Raw genomic sequence first — 19,631 nt, forward strand, 5'->3', positions numbered from 1 at the left:
CATGCTGCAGCTTTTCGCCCTGTGAATAGTAGTCCCTCCTACTATTATTCCTGCCAAAGTGGATAACCTCACACTTGCCAACATTGTATTCCATCTGCCGGGTCTTCGCCCACTCGCTTAGCCTATCTAGGTCCCTCTGCAGACTTTCTACACCCTCCGCACAATTTGCTTTTCCACTCATCTTTGTGTCATCAGCAAATTTCGACGCCCTACACTCAGCTCCCTCCTCCAGATCATCTATATAAATGGTAAATAGCTGAGGCCCCAGCACTGATCCCTGGTCACCAACCGCCAATCCGAATAGCACCCACTGACACCTACTCTCTGCCTCCTATTAGACAGCCAATCCTCTATCCACGTTAACACCTTACCCCCAACTCCACGTCCCCTAACCTTCTGTAACAACCTTTTGTGCGGCACCTTATCAAATGCCTTCTGAAAATCGAGAAACACCACATCCACTGGTTCCCCCCTGTCCACCGCACTAGTCACATCCTCATAGAATTCCAATAAATTTGTCAGACACGACTTCCCCTTAACGAATCCGTGCTGCGTCTGCTCTATCAAACAATTCTTCTCAAGGTGCCTCGCTATTTCTTCTTTGATGATGGATTCAAGCGTTTTTCCTAAAACAGACGTTAAACTAACCGGCCTATAATTCCCTGCCTTTTGCCTGCTACCCTTTTTAAACAGCGGCGTAACATTAGCCGTTTTCCAATCTTCCGGCACTTCCCCGGAATCCAGCGAGGTTTGGAAAATAATCACTAAGGCATCCACTATCACCTCTGCCATTTCCTTCAGAACCCTGGGATGCATTCCATCCGGTCCTGGGGACTTGTCCACCACCAGTCCCGCTAGTCTATCGAGCACCGCCTCTCTAGTGACCCAGGACTCTAGTGACCTCGGATTACTGCTGGGTCCATTGTTGTTTGTCATCTATATCAATGATCTGGATGATAATGTGGTAAATTGGATCAGCAAATTTGCTGATGATACAAAGATTGGAGGTGTAGTGGACAGTGAGGAAGGTTTTCAAAGCTTGCAGAGGGATTTGGACCAGCTAGAAAAATGAGCTGAAAAATAACAGATGGAGTTTAATGCAGACAAGTGTGAGGTATTGCACTTTGGAAGGACAAACCAAAGTAGAACATACATGGTAAACGGTAGGACACTGAAGAGTGTAGTTTAACAGAGGGATCTGGGAATATAAGAACATAAGAACACAAGAACATAAGAAATAGGAGCAGGAGTAGGCCATCTAGCCCCTCGAACCTGCCCCGCCATTCAATAAGATCATGGCTGATCTGTCGTGTCTCAGTTCCACATTCCCACCCTCTCCCCATAACCCTTAATCCCCTTGCCTATCGAAAACCTATCTCCCCACGTCTTAAAAATATTTAGCGAGGTAGCCTCCACCACTTCAACAGGCAGAGAATTCCAGAGATTCACCACCCTTTGAGTGAAGAAGTTACTCCGCAACTCCGTTCTAAACCGCACCCCCCTTTATCTTGAGGCTGTGCCCTCTAGTCCTACTATCCTTTCTGAGCGGGAAGAGCCGCTCCACATCTATCCTATCCATACCATTCAACATCTTATATGTCTCAATGAGATCTCCCTTCATTCTTCTAAACTCTAACGAGTACAAGCCTAGTTTATTCAGCCTCTCCTCATAGTCCAACCCCCTCAACTTGGTATCAGCCTAGTAAACCTCCTCTGCACTCCCTCCAAGGCCAAAATATCCTTGCGTAAGTGCGGCGACCAAAACTGCACACAGTACTCCAGCTGCGGACTCACCAGTGCCCTATACAGCTGCAGCAAGACCTCCCTACTTTTATATTCAAACCCCCTCGCTATGAAGGCCAGCATCCCATTCGCCTTCCTGACCACCTGCTGCACCTGCAGGCTGGGTTTTTGCGACTCACGCACAAGGACCCCGAGGTCCCTCTGCTCCGTCGCATGCTGCAGTTTTTTGCCATGTAATTAATAGTCCTTCATACCATTATTCCTACCAAAGTGGACAACTTCACGCTTGCCAACATTAAATTCCATTTGCCAATTCCTGGCCCATTCGCCCAGCCTATCTAGATCCCTCTGTAGACTCTCCACACCCTCCGCACAATTGGCCGTTCCACCAATCTTGGTGTCATCAGCAAATTTCGACACCATACACTCGGTTCCCTCCTCCAGATCATCTATATAAATGGTAAATAGCTGAGGCCCCAGCACCGACCCCTGGGGCACTCCACTAGTCACCAACCGCCAATCCGAATAGCACCCATTGACCCCCACTCTCTGCCTCCTATTTGACAGCCAATCCCCTATCCACGCTAACACCCTACCCCCAACTCCATGCCCCCTGACCTTCTGTAATAACCTCTTGTGAGGCACCTTATCAAATGCCTTCTGAAAATCAAGAAACACCACATCCACCGGCTCTCCTCTATCCACCGCCCTAGACACATCCTCATGGAACTCCAATAAATTTGTCAAACACGACTTCCCCTTAACGAAACCGCGCTGCGTCTGCTCTATCAAACAATTCTCCTCAAGATGCCTCGCTATTTTCTCCTTGATGACGGATTCTAACATTTTACCTACAACAGACGTTAAACTAACCGGCCTATAATTCCCTGCCTTTTGCCTGGCACCCTTCTTAAACAACGGCGTAACATTAGATACTTAATTCCCTAAAAGTGGCGTCACAGGTAGATAGGGTCGTAAAGAGTGCTTTTGGTACATTGGCCTTTATAAATCAAAGTATTGAATATAAGAGTTGGAATGTTATGGTGAGGTTGTATAAGACATTGGTGAGGCCGAATTTAGAGTATTGTGTGCAGTTTTAGTCACCTAGTTACAGGAAGGATATTAATAAGAACATAAGAACATAAGAAATAGGAGCAGGAGTAGGCCATCTGGCCCTTCGAGCCTGCCCCGCCATTCAATAAGATCATGGCTGATCTGTCGTGGCTCAGTTCCACTTTCCCGCCCTCTCCCCATAACCCTTAATCCCCTCTCTTATCAAAAACCCATCAACCCGCTTCTTAAAAATATTTAGCGAGGCAGCCTCCACCACTTCAACGGGCAGAGAATTCCAGAGATTCACCACCCTTTGAGTGAAGAAGTTCCTCCTCAACTCCGTTCTGAACCTCCCCCCCTTTATCTTGAGGCTGTGCCCCCTAGTCCTACTGTCTTTTTTGAGCGGGAAGAGTCTTTCCACCTCTATCCTATCCATCCCATTCATCATCTTATACGTCTCAATGAGATCTCCCCTCATTCTTCTAAACTCTAACGAGTACAAGCCTAGTTTATTCAGCCTCTCCTCATAGCTCAACCCCCTCAACTCCGGTATCAGCCTAGTAAACCTCCTCTGCACTCCCTCCAAGGCCAAAATATCCTTGCGCAGGTGCGGCGCCCAAAGCTGCACACAGTACTCCAGCTGCGGCCTCACCAATGCCCTATACAGCTGCAGCAAGACCTCCCTACTTTTATATTCAATCCCCCTCGCTATGAAGGCCAGCATCCCATTCGCCTTCCTGACCACCTGCTGCACCTGCAGGCTGGGTTTTTGCGACTCATGCACAAGGACCCCGAGGTCCCTCTGCACCGTCGCCTGCTGCAGTTTTTCGCCACGTAAGTAATAGTCCTTCCTACCATTCTTCCTACCAAAGTGGACCACCTCACACTTGCCAACATTAAATTCCATTTGCCATTTCCTGGCCCATTCGCCCAGCCTATCTAGATCCTTCTGCAGACTCTCCACACCCTCCGCACAATTTGCCTTTCCCCCAATCTTGGTGTCATCAGCAAATTTCGACACCCTACACTCAGTTCCCTCCTCCAGATCATCTATATAAATGGTAAATAGCTGAGGCCCCAGCACCGACCCCTGGGGCACCCCACTAGTCACCAACCGCCAATCCGAATAGCACCCATTGACCCCCACTCTCTGCCTCCTATTTGACAACCAATCCTCTATCCACGCTAACACCCTACCCCCAACTCCATGTCCTCTGACCTTCTGCAGTAACCTCTTGTGAGGTACCTTATCAAACGCCTTCTGAAAATCCAGAAAGACCACATCCACCGGCTCTCCTCTATCCACCGCCCTAGACACATCCTCATAGAACTCCAGTAAATTTGTCAGACACGACTTCCCTTTAATGAAACCGTGTTGCGTCTGCCCTATCAAGCAATTCCCTTCAAGACGCCTCGCAATTTCCTCCTTAATGACGGATTCTAACATTTTACCTACCACAGACGTTAAACTAACCGGCCTGTAATTCCCCGCCTTTTGCCTGGCACCCTTCTTAAACAACGGCGTAACATTAGCCGTTTTCCAATCCTCCGGCACTTCCCCGGAATCCAGCGACGTCTGGAAAATAACCACCAAGGCATCCACTATCACCTCCGCCATTTCTTTCAGAACCCTCGGATGCATTCCATCCGGTCCTGGGGACTTGTCCACAATCAGCCCCTCCAGTCTGTCGCGCACCACCTCTCTAGTAACAGTAATGTCATTAAGACCCTCCAGTCCTACCACCTTTCCATCGCTAACACCCGGCAAATTATTCACGTCCTCCTCCGTGAAGACAGAAACAAAAAAGTTATTCAAGACCTTAGCCATATCCCCATCCCCTACCACTAGGTCCCCTTTCTCATCCGCTAAGGGACCAACGTTCACCCTAGCCAGCAGAGAAGGTTTACAAGGATGTTGCCGGGACTCGAGAAACTTAGTTACAGAGAAAGGTTGAATAAGTTAGGACTTTATTCCCTGGAGTGTAGAAGAATGAGGGGAGATTTGATAGAGGTGTATAAGATTTTGATGGGTATAGATACAGTGAATGCAAGCAGGCTTTTTCCACTGAGGCTAGGGGAGAAAAAAAACCAGAGGATATGGGTTAAGGATGGAGAGGGAAAAGTTTAAAGGGAATATTGGGGGGGTGCGGAATCTTCACGCAGAGAGTGGTGGAGGTGTGGAATGAGCTGCTAGATGAAGTGGTAAATGTGGGCTCACTTTTAACATTTAAGAAATACTTGGACAGGTACATGGATGAGAGGGGTGTGGAAGAATATGGTCCAGGTGCAGGTCATTGGGACTAGGCAGAAAAATGGTTTGGCACAGACAAGAAGGGCCAAAAGGCCTGTTTCTGTGCCATAATGTTCTATAGTTCTATGGTGTAACTGGGTGGCAAGGCCCCAGAATGGAACTCTGGCTCAAAGACCCTAATTTTGATTGGTTATCGAATCCGAAGAAACAGTTACAGGACGACTAATTAGTTTTTACCAACAAAAAACATTTATCAAACATAAAAGAATAAATTGTAATACAATATTCCTTTACTCTCCCCTTAGCTTAACAAATACACACATTAATAAAAAACAAAGAACAAAGAAAATTACAGCACAGGAACAGGCCCTTTGGCCCTCCAAGCCTGCACTAACCATGCTGCCCGACTGAACTAAAACCCCCTATTCTTCTGGAGACCATATCCCTCTATTCCTGTCCTATTCATGTACTTCTCAAGGTGCCCCTTAAAAGTCATTACCATATCAGCTTCCACTACCTCCCTCGGCAACGAGTTCCAGGCACCCACTACTCTGTGTCTAAAAATATGCCTCGTGCATCTCCTTTAAACCTTGCCCCTCGCACCTTAAATCTTTGCCCCCAGTAATTGATTCTTCCACCTTAGGAAAAAGCTTGTGACTATCCACTCAGTCCATGCTTCTCACAATCTTGTAGACTTCTATCAGGTCTCCCCTCAACCTCCGTCGCTCCAGTGAGAACAAAGCAAGTTTCTCCAACCTCTCCTCATAGCTAATGCCCTCCATACCAGGCAACATCCTCTAAATCTTTTCTGTGCCCTCTCCAAAGCCTCCACATCCTTCTGGTAGTGTGGTGACCAGAATTGAACACTATATTTCAAATGCGGCCTAACTAAGATTCTATAAAACTGCAACATGACTTAACATAGAACATAGAACACTACAGCACAAACAGGCCCTTCGGCCCACGAGTTGCGCCGATCACATCAACACCTATCTATAACCCCCAATCCCATAAAACCCCATATACTCATCCAGAAGTCTTTTAAAAGACCCCAGCGAGTTCGCCTCCACCACCACTGACGGCAGCCGATTCCATTCACTCACCACCCTCTGAGTGAAAAACTTACCCCTAACATCACTTCTGTACTTTCCTCCCCGCACCTTAAACCTGTGTCCTCTCGTAGCGACCATTTCAACCCGGGGAAATAGCCTCTGAGAATCCACCCTATCTATTCCTCTCAACATTTTATAAACCTCTATCAGGTCGCCTCTCAACCTACGTCTCTCCAGGGAAAAGAGACCCAGTTCCCTCAACCTAACTTCATAAGGCATGCCTCCCAGTCCAGACAACATCCTTGTAAATCTCCTCTGTACCCTTTCAATAGCTTCTACGTCTTTCCTATAGTGAGGCGACCAGAACTGCGTAGACTTGCCAATTTTTAAACTCAATGCCCCGGTCAATGAAGGCAAGCATGCCGTATGCCTTCTCAACTACCTTCTCCACCTGCATTGCCACTTTCAGTAACCTGTGTACCTGTACACCCAAATCCCTTTGCCTATCAATACTCTTAAGGGTTCTGCCATTTTCTGTATGTTTCCTATCTGAATTAGACCTTCCAAAATGCATTACCTCACATTTGTCCAGGTTAAACTCCATCTGCCTTCTCGCCACCCAAGTCTCCAACTGATCTGTATCCTGCTGTATCCTCTGATGGTCCTCGTTGCTAACTGCAAATCCACCAATCTTTGTGTATTTTACAAATTTATCAATCCAGTTACATTTTCCTCCAGATTATTTATACATATTGCAAACAGCAAAGGTCCCAGCACTGATCTCTGAGGAATGTCACTTGTCACAACAAACCATTGAGAAACACACCCTTCCACTGCTACCCTCTGTCTTCTTTGACTGAGCCCGTTTTGTATCCACCTTGCCACCTCACCTCTGATCCCATGCAACTTCACCTTCTACACCAGTCTGCCTTGAGGGACCTTGTCAAAGACCTTACTGAAGTCCATGTAGACAACATCCACTGCCCTACCCTCACCAATCATCTTCATCACTTCCTTGAAAAACATGATCAAATTCTTGATACACAATCTCCCCTTCACAAAACCCCGTTGCCCCTCATTAATGCGTTTATTTATTTCCAAGCGGGAATGAATCTGGTCTCGAAGAATCCTCTCCAATAATTTCCCTACCTCTGATGTAAGGTTCACTGGTCTGTAATTACCTGGATTATTCTTGCTACCCTTCTTAAACAAAGTAACAACACTGACTATTCTCCAATCCTCTGGGACCTCCCCTATAGCCAGTTAGGATATAAAGATTTCTCTCAAAGCTCCAGCAATTTCATCCCTTGCCTCTCTCATTTTTCTGGGGTATATCCCATTAGGCCCTGGGGACTTGTCTACCTTGATGTTTCTCAAGAACCGCAATACCTCCATCTTTTTGACCTCAACATGACTCAAAATATCAACACATCCTTTCCCAGACTCATCATCCTTCTCTTTACTGAATACTGACGCAAAGTGCTCATTTAATACCTCGCCCATTTCCTCTGGCTCCATGCATAGATTCCCTCCCTTGTCCTTTAGTGGGCCAACCCTCTCCCTGGCTACTCTCTTGCTCTTTATGTATGTATAAAAAACCTTGGGATTTTCCTTAATCCTGCTGGGCTCTGCTTTTGACCCCTTTGAGCACTTCTTACTCCTTGCTTAAATATCTTTCTACTTTCCTTGTATTCCACACTTGCTTTGTGTATTCCCAGCCTCCCAGTTTTGACAAAGGCTTCCCTTTTCTCTTTGACTCGGCTCACAATATCTCTTGTTATCCGAAGCTCCCAAAACTTGCCACACTTATCCTTCATCCTTACAGGAATGTGCTGGTCCTGAATCACTATCAACTTACACTTGAAAGCCTCCCACATGCCAGATGTTGACTTGCCCTCAAACATCTGCCCCCAATCTACATTCTTCAGTTCCTGCTTAATATTGTTGTAATTAGCCTTCCCCCAATTTAGCAGCTTAACGTAAGGACTACACTTTTCTTTATCCATCAGTACCTTAAAGATTGTTGAATTATGGTCAATGTTCCCAAACTGCTCTCTTACTGAAACATCAACCACCTGGCTGGACTCATTCCCCAATATCAGGTCCACTATGGCCCCTTCCCCAGTTGGATTATCTACATCCTATTTCAGGAAGTCCTCCTGAATGCTCCTTAAAAACACTGCCCCATCCACGCCCCTAGTACTGAGTGAATCCCAGTCAATGTAGGGGAAGTTAAAATCTCCCACCACAACAACCTTGTTACTTTTACACCTTGCCAAAATCTGCCTACATACCTGTTTCTCAATCTCCCGCTGGCTGTTGGGGGGGCCTATAGTAACCCCCCAACATTGTAACTGCAACCTTCCTGAGCTCTACCCATATTGCTTCACTGTATGCACCCTCTGAAGTGTCCTCCTGGAGTACAGCTGTGATATTTTCCTTAACCAGTAGTGCAACTCCCTCACCCCTTTTACATCCCCCTCTATCCTGCCTGAAACACCTGTATCCTGGAGTGTTAAGCTGCCAATCCTGTCCTTCTCTTAACCAAGTCTCTGTAATAGCAACAGCATCATAGTTTCTAGTACTAATCCAAACTCTAAGTTCATCTGCCTTACCTGTAATAAAGTACATTTGGAGTTACAATGGTCTCATTAGCTGACCAGTTTATGGATTCGTTCTGAGAATTTCTTCTGATAATTTTCATTGGCGAGTTTTCACTACACTTTTAGCAGTAATTCCTGTCAGGATTTTAAACCAAGCCCATTGGGTTTCCTCTGCCTAGACTGGCTTATTCTTTCTTCTCACTGTCAATTGCTTTAATAGAATTACTTCAAAACTTTCAATTGTCTTTGAAAGTCTTCTCCCAACTATAAGTTTAGTTAAATAGAATGGCTTCTGTAACTCAAACCTCTTGTTTCTCTCTTCCTTGATTTCCTCTGGAGTATATCTTATTCTGTATTCATTTAGCTTTCTGAAGTCTATTTTCTCATCACCATTCCCTGGCTCTGTTGAGCTCGCTCCATTGTCACAGCCTTTCTCAATCTTGAGCTGAAGGGTGGGGGGTTTTAATTCAGTCGGACAGCATGGTTGGTGCAGGCTCGGAGGGCTAAAGGGCCTGTTCCTGTGCTGCAATTTTCTTTGTTCTTTGTACTGAGAGACAGAGTCCTTTCCCCCAGCTCTCTCTCAATCCTGAGGAACTTACTGACCCACATTTAAGCTTTGAAACTTTATGTTCAGTTTCCTGAGCTTAAACAAGGCTAATTAACTTTGGATAACATTCTCAATGACATGTCACTGATCATAGTATTCACCATAAGCCAGAAACTGAACTCACTTCATGTCTAGACATGAACAGTATACATGCAACTGCCTTACAGACAGATAGGAAGATCCTTATCACCTCTGATTAAGACAAAGTCGAGTGCAATAAAATGAATGACAGGACTCCAAGTCCCAGGAGCACATGCTGACAGAATATGCATATTACTCAGTGATGTCAACACAACCAAAGCAAAGGAAGTATAATAGTTGTGTGTATTATGCATACATATACATGGGTAAGGATGCCTTTCCGTACATTCGACACCAGCTTCCAAATCCACGACCATTATCATCTAGGAGACAAGGACAGCAGATACCTGGGAACACTACCACCCAGAGGTTCTCCTCCCAGTCATTCAGCATTCTGATTGGGAAATATATCTCCATTCCTTCATTGTCACTGGGTCTAAATCCTGGAACTCCCTCCCTAACAGCACTGTGGCTGTACCTACAGCAACAGTTCAAGAAGCAGCTCACCATCACCTTCAAGGGCAATTAGGGATGGGCAATAAATGCTGGTCAGCCACAAAAGCCCACATTCCACAAATGAATAAAAAATACATAGCATATATAACACACAGGCATCCACACCCACTACAGAGTGGATTCCAGTTCAGGCATACCATCCATGTTCTCCAACTATCTGACTGGGAAAAGTACAGCATGGTTTCACAGTGAAGGCCAAACTCAGAGACCATTGTTCTGTAACGAAGCTTGTGAAATAAATTATATCCACCATCTCTCCCACACAGGACATCTGCTATATCTAAACATTTACTCAGTCAAACATTAATTTCTGTGCAATATGAACCAAATGTAGGATAAACTAAAGTTTGTTTATAGCTTTTATATAGGGAAATTCATTGATCAGAAAACAATCTGTAACTAATATTTGCAGATTTTCACAACTTACTCAGTGCAGGAGCTGATTCTCACCCTCTCACAGATCTTTAAGAACACTCTGCAAACACTGCATCTGTCTTTAGATCCTAATTACCTGGCGTTGTGAAGATTAATTACTTTAAAACTCGTGCTGAAGTTTTAACTTCAGGCAAGCAGCAATCAGTCACTACCAGCAGTTGGTGAGAGATTATTTATACTCCTGAAGATATTTCAGACTTTAAGATACAAGACCAGGAATGTAAACATCTCTAATGATAAGAAAGTGAATCATTTGATTCCTGCACATTTTTAGTTTTAACTATAGCTAAGACACTCAATGTAGCCTTGGGGAAGGGAAAGGGTAGTTTGGGGCTGCTGCTTTTAAAAAAAAGTCAATAGAGCTGATGGTGGAAGCAATAAAACATTATCCCACAGAGTTGCTCAAGGAAAAAAGTTACATTTTCAATAGTGGGGATTTCTTTTTAAGCAACTATAGATATATGATCAGATAGCAAAACAGTCAATAGGTACAATAGCACTTCAAAAAGGAATAAATAGATTCCAACATGTGATCGGATAAATACATGGCTGAAGAGATGGTGTCAGGGGGAGGGCTTCAGATTCCTGGGGCATTGGGATCGGTTCTGGGGGAGATGGGACAAATTGGACGAGTTACACCTGGGCAGCACTGGGACTGATGTCCTAGTGGGACTGTTGGCTAGAACAGTTGGGGAAAGTTTGATGCCGGGGGATGGGAACCTACACAAGGAGTCAGACAAGGAGCAAGGACAAAAACAAAAGGTAGAAAAGGGAATAAGAAAAGTGATAGGCAGAGATGACAGTGGATAGGCAATGGTAAATGTTCAAGGAACGCATGGGGGAACTGTTTATTCCTGTCTGGCACAAAAGCAAAATAGGTAAGAGGATCAATCCATAGCTTACAAAGGAAATTACAGAGAGTATCTGATCTAAGGAAGAAACATACAGATTGGCCAAGAAAAATAATAGGTCTGAGAATTGGGAGCAGTTTAGAATTCAGCAAGGAAGGACCAAGGGACTGATTAAAGAGAGGAAAATACAGTATGACAGCAAGCTTGCAGGGAATGTAAAGACTGGCACTAAGAGTTTCTATAACTACGCTGGTGAAGACAAATGCAGGTCCCCTACAGACAGAAACGGGGGATACTAACGGGCAAAGAAATGGCCGAGCATCTGAATACATACTTTGGTTCTGTCTTCACAAAAGAGGACACAAATCAGATACCAGAAATGTTGGAGAATGCAAGAATTAGTGAGAGGGAAGAACTGAGGGAGATCAATATTAGTAGAGAAATGGTGTTGGGAAAATTGCTGGGATTGAAGGTGGATAAATCCCTAGGGCCTGATGATCTACATCCCAGAGTACTTAAGGAAATGGCTTTAGAAATAGTGGATGCATTGGTGGTCATCTTCCAGGATTCTATAGACTCTGGAACAGTCTCTGCAGATCGGAGGGTAGTGAATGTCACTCCAATATTCAAAAAGGGAGGTAGAGAGAAAACAGGGAATTATAGACCAGTAAGCTTAACATCGGTAATGGGGAAAATTCTCAAATCCATTATCAAGACTTTATAGTGGAGCATTTAGAAAGCAGTGGCAGGATCAGACAGAGTCAGCATGGATTTATGAACGGGAAATCATGCTTGACAAATCTGTTGGAATTCCTTGAGGATGTAACTTGTAGAATTGACAAGAGGGAGCCAGTAGATGTGATTTTTTGGACTTTCAGAAGTGTTTGACAAGTCCTGTATAACAGACTATCGTGCAAGATTAAAGCACATGGGATTGGGGGAAGTATATTGAGATGGATAGAAAACTGGTTGGCAGAAAGGAAACAAAGTGTAGGGATTAATGGGTGCTTTTCAGAGTGGCAGGCAGCAACCAGTGGGGCGCCACAGGGATCAGTGCTGGGATCCCAGCTATTTACAATATATATTAATGATTTGGATGAGGGAACAAAACGTAACATCTCAAAGTTTGCAGATGATACCAAGTTGAGTGGGAGGATGAACTGTGATGAGGATGTAGAGAACCTTCAGAATGATCTGGACAGGTTGGGTGAATGGGCTAATCAATGGCAGATGCAGTATAATTTGGATAAATGAGAGATTATTCACTTTGGAAGCAAAAACAAGGTGGCAGGTTAACATAGAACATAGATTACTACCTGAATGACTAAATTGGGAGAGGGGAGTGTGCAGAGGGACCTGGGTGTCCTTGTGCACCAGTCACTGAAGGTAAGCATGCAGGTGCAGCAGGTGGTAAAGAAGGCAAATGGTATGCTGGCTTTCATTGTGAGAGCTTTCGAATACAGGAGCAGGGATGTGTTGTTGAAATTATACAGGGCCTTGCTGAGGCCACACCTAGAATTGTGTGCGCTGTTTTGGTCTCCTTTTCTGAGGATGGATGTTCTTGCTCTCGAGGGAGTGCAGTGAAGGTTTACCAGGTTGATTCCGGGGATGGTGGGACTGATGTACGAGGAGAGATTGACTAGGTTAGAATTGTCTTCACTGGAGTTCAGACAAATGAGGGAGGATCTCACAGAGACTTATAAAATTCTAACAGGACTAGACAGGGTAGATGAAGGGAGGGTGTTCCCAATGGTGGGGGAGTTCAGAACCGGGGTCACAATCTGAGGATTCAAGGTAGACCATTTAGGACGGAGACGAAGAGACATTTCTTCATCCAAAGAGTAGTGAACCCGTGGAGTTCATTACCACAGGAAGTAGTTGATGCTAAAACATTGATTGGATTCAGAGGCAGCTGGATATAGCACCTGAAGCAAATGGGATCAAAGGTTATGGGGAAAAAGCAGGATTAGGCTATTGAATTGGATGATCATAATGAATAGTGGAGCAGGCTCGATGGGCCAAATAGCCTCTTCCTGCTCCTATCTTCTATATTTTTATGAATTGGTATAAATTTTAAGAGTACACGGATAGTCTGATATCACCGATAGAGGCAGTGGTAGGCTGACAGGGGTGGTAGAAAGTCGACCTGGATATGGTCAGGATACATGGAGAACCCGATCCTATGTTTTTGGATGATGGTGCCAACGCATTTTGATGAGTAAAAGAGGGAGCCGAGGGAAAAGCCCTTGGGGATGCCGAAGGGAATAGAACAGAGATGAGAAGAGAAACCTTGTTGGAAATGTTCTGTCTAATTAATAAATACGGGTGAAACCAAATGAACCCAGCCTGCAGGTGCAGCAGGTGGTCGGGAAGGCGAATGGGATGCTGGCCTTCATAGCGAGGGGGATTGAATATAAAAGTAGGGAGGTCTTGCTGCAGCTGTATAGGGAATTGGTGAGGCCGCAGCTGGAGTACTGTGTGCAGTTTTGGTCGCCGTACTTACGCAAGGATATTTTGGCCTTGGAGGGAGTGCAGAGGAGGTTTACTAGGCTGATACCGGAGTTGAGGAGGTTGAGCTACGAGGAGAGGCTGAATAAACTAGGCTTGTACTCGTTAGAGTTTAGAAGAATGAGGGGAGGTCTCATTGAGACTTATAAGATGATGAATGGGATGGATAGGATAGAGGTGGAGAGACTCTTCCCGCTCAGAAAGGATAGTAGGACTAGAGGGCACAGCCTCAAGATAAAGGGGGGGCGGTTTAGAACGGAGTTGAGGAGGAACTTCTTCACTCAAACGGTGGTGAATCTCTGGAATTCTCTGCCTGTTGAGGTGGTGGAGGCTGCCTCGCTAAATATTTTTAAGACGCGGGTTGATGGGTTTTTGATAAGCGAGGGGATTAAGGGTTATGGGGAGAGGGCAGGAATGTGGAACTGAGACACGACAGATCAGCCATGATCTTATTGAATGGCGGGGCAGGCTCGAAGGGCTGGATGGCCTACTCCTGCTCCTATTTCTTATGTTCTTATGACTCAATCTGCAAGACCATGGAGAGAAATGTTGGAAGATGAAGTGGACAATCATGTCAAAGCTGTACTGTTAGTCACTCAGCACCTCATTTGTGAATTTGATCAGGGCCATTTGAGTGAGGTAACAACACATCTGAGCACTTGAGGGGAGAGAGAGGTTACTGGGAATTGACAGCAAGTGAAGTTGAGGTCAAGATCACTTGCAAGGCGACCGGGATCAGAGTCAACGCAAATTGTTGCTGCTGCCTGGAGTGCCTGCAGACACTCGCTCTGTCAGGAAGGGCATGGAGAAAGCAGAAGGCAAAGGAAATGACCAGATGGCAGAAGAGAGAAGCTGCAGAAAGCAAAAAATGTCAGTCGACCTTGGGCCAATACAATTCCAGCTATGGAAGACAGCCACTCATGGATCTGTCTCTACAATCATAGCAGACATTTTCAATGTGGCAGTGCCATTCCCCCCATGCCCAGTCCATCATCTCACAAAATGGATGGGAAAAAAGGCAACATCAGATCAACCATGATCACACTGAATGATGGAGGAGGCTCGAGGGGTGACAGGACCTACTCCTGTACCTATTTCTTTAGTCATTGATCTAACGCAAGTGTTTGTAATTAAAAAAAGGGTGATAGAATCAGATTGTTTCCAATAGTTGAGAGGTCATAAACGCAAGAGTTTTAAAACAGAACACGGGGAGCATCTTCACACGGAGCTGACAGACTGTCAATGGTGGTTGAGGCAAAAACTGCCCACATACAAGGTGAGATATGGAAGGGCGGGGGGGTTGGTGGTGGCTGGAATGAATAAGAACGGGTTAATGTGATTAGGGCTAACTGCTGGCAAGGCAGATACAAGCCAGAATAAGACTGGTTGGACTGACTGGCCATTTCTGTGCTGTATCCTTTGTGTCAGTCACTGTGCAGAGTGTGCATGTTGGATCATTGCTTCTAGAGTTCCATCTGCTGGGGGAGGATGGGAGGCTGAGAGACTGACCACTTATCATTGAAGAATGAAAAGCTCCAGTCACAATCCACCCAAAGGCATGACAGGAGGAGGGTTGTATAACAGATAGAGCAGATTTAAATTATTTAGAACATAGAACCTAGTCAAGACAAGGCTGCAGCATTTGCAACTATCCTCAGCTATAAGTGCTAAGTGGATGATCCATCTCAGCCTCCTAACTTCTCCAGCATCACGCCACTCTTCAGCCCATACGATTCACTCCATGTGATATTTAGAAATGGTCACAGGTCCTGGAAACACCCTGACAATAGTACTGGAGACTTGTGCTTCAGCCCCACAGCAATGTAGAAAATTGCCCAGGTACGTTCCATTCACAAAAAGCAGGACAAATCCAACCTGGCCAATTACTGCCCCAGCCTATTCTCAATCATCAGCAAAGTGAAGGAAGGTATCAACAGTGTTATCAAGCAGCACTTACACAGCAATAACCATATTTGAAAATAATTACACAACAAATTTATTTGATAATAGTAAAGATAATGATCAGCAATGTTCGAAGTAGAGAGTGAGGCTAGATTGCACAGGCCACTGAGAGCAGGGAGATCGGGGCTATGTCCAGGAGTCTGTAAAATCATCACTGAAATAAAGACATTTTGTGGAAAAAACTTGCACACTGATGCTCAGGTTGGGTTCTGCTGGGGCTACACAAGTCCTGGCCCCATTGTGAGAAACAAGGACACAAGAACTGATAAATCTCCCAGCATTGTCCCAGTGAGTCCCCACACCTCCATCACCAGCTTCTCCCTGTACTCCTTCAGATGAAATGTTCTTTGTAGTTGCATTACAGAGTTGAATGCCTTTACCTGCGGGCACACCTGCCTGTAGTAATCTCCAACAGAAAGACACTGCTGAGGACAGGAAGCCAGTATCCGAGCAACAGTATCACATTTCCTCCAATCAGCAGCTGCTGTCTCTGCACTCCGGCCTCCAGCAATCCCAGCTGCAAACAGACAAAGAGAGAATGAGATGTGGTCCAGAGCACAGAATTAACACTGGGGAGAGGGGAGCAGTGGACAGGAGATGCTGAGGCCAGTGCCTCTCCCCCTCAACACCACATGCTGAGGCACATGCTCTTCAACACTGCCCATTTCCAAATCCTCTCCCAAACACAGGGCCTGCAGGAATTGCCTGAACACCATCTCAGCTTCATGATAATTTACCTCCAGCTCCTTCCACTATTCCTCTGACCACAGCCTGAACACCGCGGGGCTTCATCAGTCTCTCAGACAGCAAGTGGCCACACTGCCGCCGCAGCCATGCTGGGGCCTGTGAGCGAGTCTGTGCTTTTCCACCCATCGCAGACCTCACCTGCAAATACGTGTAAAGAACAACAATTTACCAAAAACGTGTAACAAGCATTTCACTTGCTGCAATCAAGCTGCAAATTGGCGGCACTCACTTGTGCAGAGAGATGCAAAAAGTCTCTCAGCTCCTCATCAACTCTCCCCAAGCAACATCCCCAACTCCTCAGGCAACTCTCCCCTGGCAATACTCCAACTTCCCTTGACAATACCCTGCCTCTCTGACACAACAAACTACTCCCCCAACCGATAACATCCTCCTGGCAACAACCCTCCTGCAGCTCCCCTCGTTCCCCCAACAGCATCCACCTCTCCCCAGCTGTCAGTTCCAGACTATTTACCCCAATACATAAAAAATAGTAGCAGGCGTAGGCCATTTGACCCTTCGAGCCTGCTCCACCATTCATTTTGATCATGGTTGATCATCAAATCCAATATCCTGATCTCCCCCTTCTCCCCATATCCCTTGAATCCTTTAACTCCAAGACCTATATCTAATTTCTTCTTGAAATCAGACAATGTTTTGGCCTCAACTACTTCGTGATAGTGAATTCCACACATTCACCACCCTCTGGGTGAAGGAATTTCTCCTCACCTCAGTTCTGAACGGTTTATCCCTTATCCTCAAACTAGCTCCGATCCCCTAGTTTTGGACCCCCCCATCATCGGGAACATTCTCTCTGAATCTACCCCGTCTAACAATGTTAGAATTTTATAAGTTTCTATGAGATCCCCTCTCACTCTTCTAAACTCCAGTGATTGTAATCCAAACCGACTTAATCTCTCCTCACATGACAGATCTGCCACCCCAGGAATCGGCCTGGTAAACCTTTGCTGGACTCCCTTTGTAGCCAAGACACCCTTTCACAGATAAGGATATCAAAACTGCACACAATACTCCAGGTGTGGCCTCACCAGTGCCTTATACAATTGCAAAAAAAATTCCCTATTCCCACACTCAAATCCTATTGCAATGAAGGCCAACATACCATTTGCCTTCTTTGTTGCCTGCTGTATCTGCATGCTTACTTTCAGTGATTGATCCATGAGGACTCCAAGATCTCGGTGAGTATCCACCTCTCTCAATTTACACCCATTCAAGTAATAATTTGTCTTCCTATCATTGCCACCAAAGTGGATAACCTTACATTTATCCACATTATACTGCCATGCAGAGGGGCAGCATGGTAGCAGTGGTCAGCACTGCTGCCTCACACACCATGGACCCGGGTTTGATTCCCAGATTGGGTCACTGTCTGTGCGGAGTTTGCACGTTCTCCCTGTATCTGTGTGGGTTTCCTCCAGGTGCTCCGATTTCCTTCCACAGTCTGAAAGACGTGCTGATTAGGTGTATTGACCCGAACAGGTGCCGGACTGTGGTGACTAGGGGAATTACATAGTAACTTCATTGCAGTGTTAATATAGACCTTACTTGTGACAAATAAATAAACAAACTTTAAACATGCTGAAGCATTTCTGCATCCTCCTGACAGCTCACCCTCCCACCCAACTTTGTATCATCTGCAAATCTGGAGATAATACATCCAATTACCTCTTCCAAATCGTTAATCCCCTCTACATTACACTTAGTGGTAGGGGATGGGGATATGGCTGAGGTCTTGAATAACTTTTTTGTTTCGGTCTTCACGGAGGAGGATGTGAATAATTTGCCGGGTGTTAGAGATCGAAAGGTAGTAGGACTGGAGGGTCTCAATGACATTACTGTTACTAGAGAGGTGGTGCTCGACAGACTGGAGGGGCTGATTGTGGACAAGTCCCCAGGACCGGATGGAATGCATCTGAGGGTTGACAAGGTACCTCACAAGAGGTTATTGCAGAAGGTCAGGGGACATGGAGTTGGGGGTAGGGTGTTAGCATGGATAGAGGACTGGTTGTCAAATAGGAGGCAGAGAGTGGGGGTCAATGGGTGCTATTCGGATTGGCGGTTGGTGACTAGTGGAGTGCCACAGGGGTCGGTGCTGGGGCCTCAGCTATTTACCATTTATATAGATGATCTGGAGGAGGGAACCGAGTGTATGGTGTTGAAATTTGCTGATGACACCAAGATTGGTGGAACGGCAAATTGCGCGGAGGGTGTGGAGAGTCTGCAGAAGGATCTAGATAGGCTGGGCGAATGGGCCAGGAACTGGCAAATGGAATTTAATGTTGGCAAGTGCGAGGTGGTCCACTTTGGTAGGAATAATGGTAGGAAGGATTATTACTTACGTGGAGAAAAACTGCAGCAGGCGACGGTGCAGAGGGACCTCGGGGTCCTTGTGCATGAGTCGCAAAAAAGCAGCTTGCAGGTGCAGCAGGTGGTCAGGAAGGCGAATGGGATGCTGGCCTTCATAGCGAGGGGGATTGAATATAAAAGTAGGGAGGTCTTGCTGCGGCTGTATAGGGCATTGGTGAGGCTGCAGCTGGAGTACTGTGTGCAGTTTTGGTTGCCGTACTTACGCAAGGATATTTTGGCCTTGGAGGGAATGCAGAGAAGGCTTACTAGGCTGATGCCGGAGTTGAGGGGGTTGAGCTATGAGGAGAGGCTGAATAAACTAGGCTTGTACTCGTTAGAGTTTAGAAGAATGAGGGGAGATCTCATTGAGACGTATAAGATGATGAATGGGATGGATAGGATAGAGGTGGAGAGACTCTTCCCGCTCAGAAGGGACAGTAGGACTAGGGGGCACAGCCTCAAGATAAAGGGGGGGCGGTTTAGAACGGAGTTGAGGAAGAACTTCTTCACTCAAAGGGTGGTGAATCTCTGGAATTCTCTGCCCGTTGAAGTGGTGGAGGCTACCTCGCTAAATATTTTTAAGACGCGGGTTGATGTGTTTTTGGTAGGCAAGGGGATTAAGGGTTATGGGGAGAGGGCGGGAATGTGGAACTGAGCCATGACAGATCAGCCATGATCTTATTGAATGGCGGGGCAGGCTCGAAGGGCCAGATGGCCTACTCCTGCTCCTATTTCTTATGTTCATACATTGCCCATTTCCACCTATCTGCTGTTGAAGCCTTCAGTTCGAAACTCAACAATTCCAATGCTCTTTTGTAGGTGGTCTTTCATTCTCAATACACTTCAGCTCAACTGTAA

The 19,631-nt window shown here is 45.8% G+C and overlaps 1 protein-coding gene across 3 annotated transcripts in view; it reads right to left on the minus strand.

Moving 5' to 3' along the window:
- tango6 (transport and golgi organization 6 homolog (Drosophila)) overlaps positions 1-19,631 on the minus strand; it is a 117,675-nt gene that overhangs the window by 92,059 nt on the left and 5,985 nt on the right. For all 3 annotated transcript variants that reach the window (XM_080186605.1, XM_080186606.1, XM_080186607.1), the window contains exons 4-5: positions 16,400-16,547; positions 16,043-16,179 (exon numbers count right to left, since the gene is read on the minus strand). In XM_080186605.1, coding sequence (XP_080042731.1) covers positions 16,043-16,179; positions 16,400-16,547 — 285 coding nt within the window. The remainder of the gene's footprint in view (positions 1-16,042; positions 16,180-16,399; positions 16,548-19,631) is intronic.

The sequence above is a fragment of the Carcharhinus amblyrhynchos genome, chromosome 4 (genome assembly GCF_965287045.1).
Source record: "Carcharhinus amblyrhynchos chromosome 4, sCarAmb.v2.hapA, whole genome shotgun sequence".
Taxonomy (NCBI): domain Eukaryota; kingdom Metazoa; phylum Chordata; class Chondrichthyes; order Carcharhiniformes; family Carcharhinidae; genus Carcharhinus; species Carcharhinus amblyrhynchos.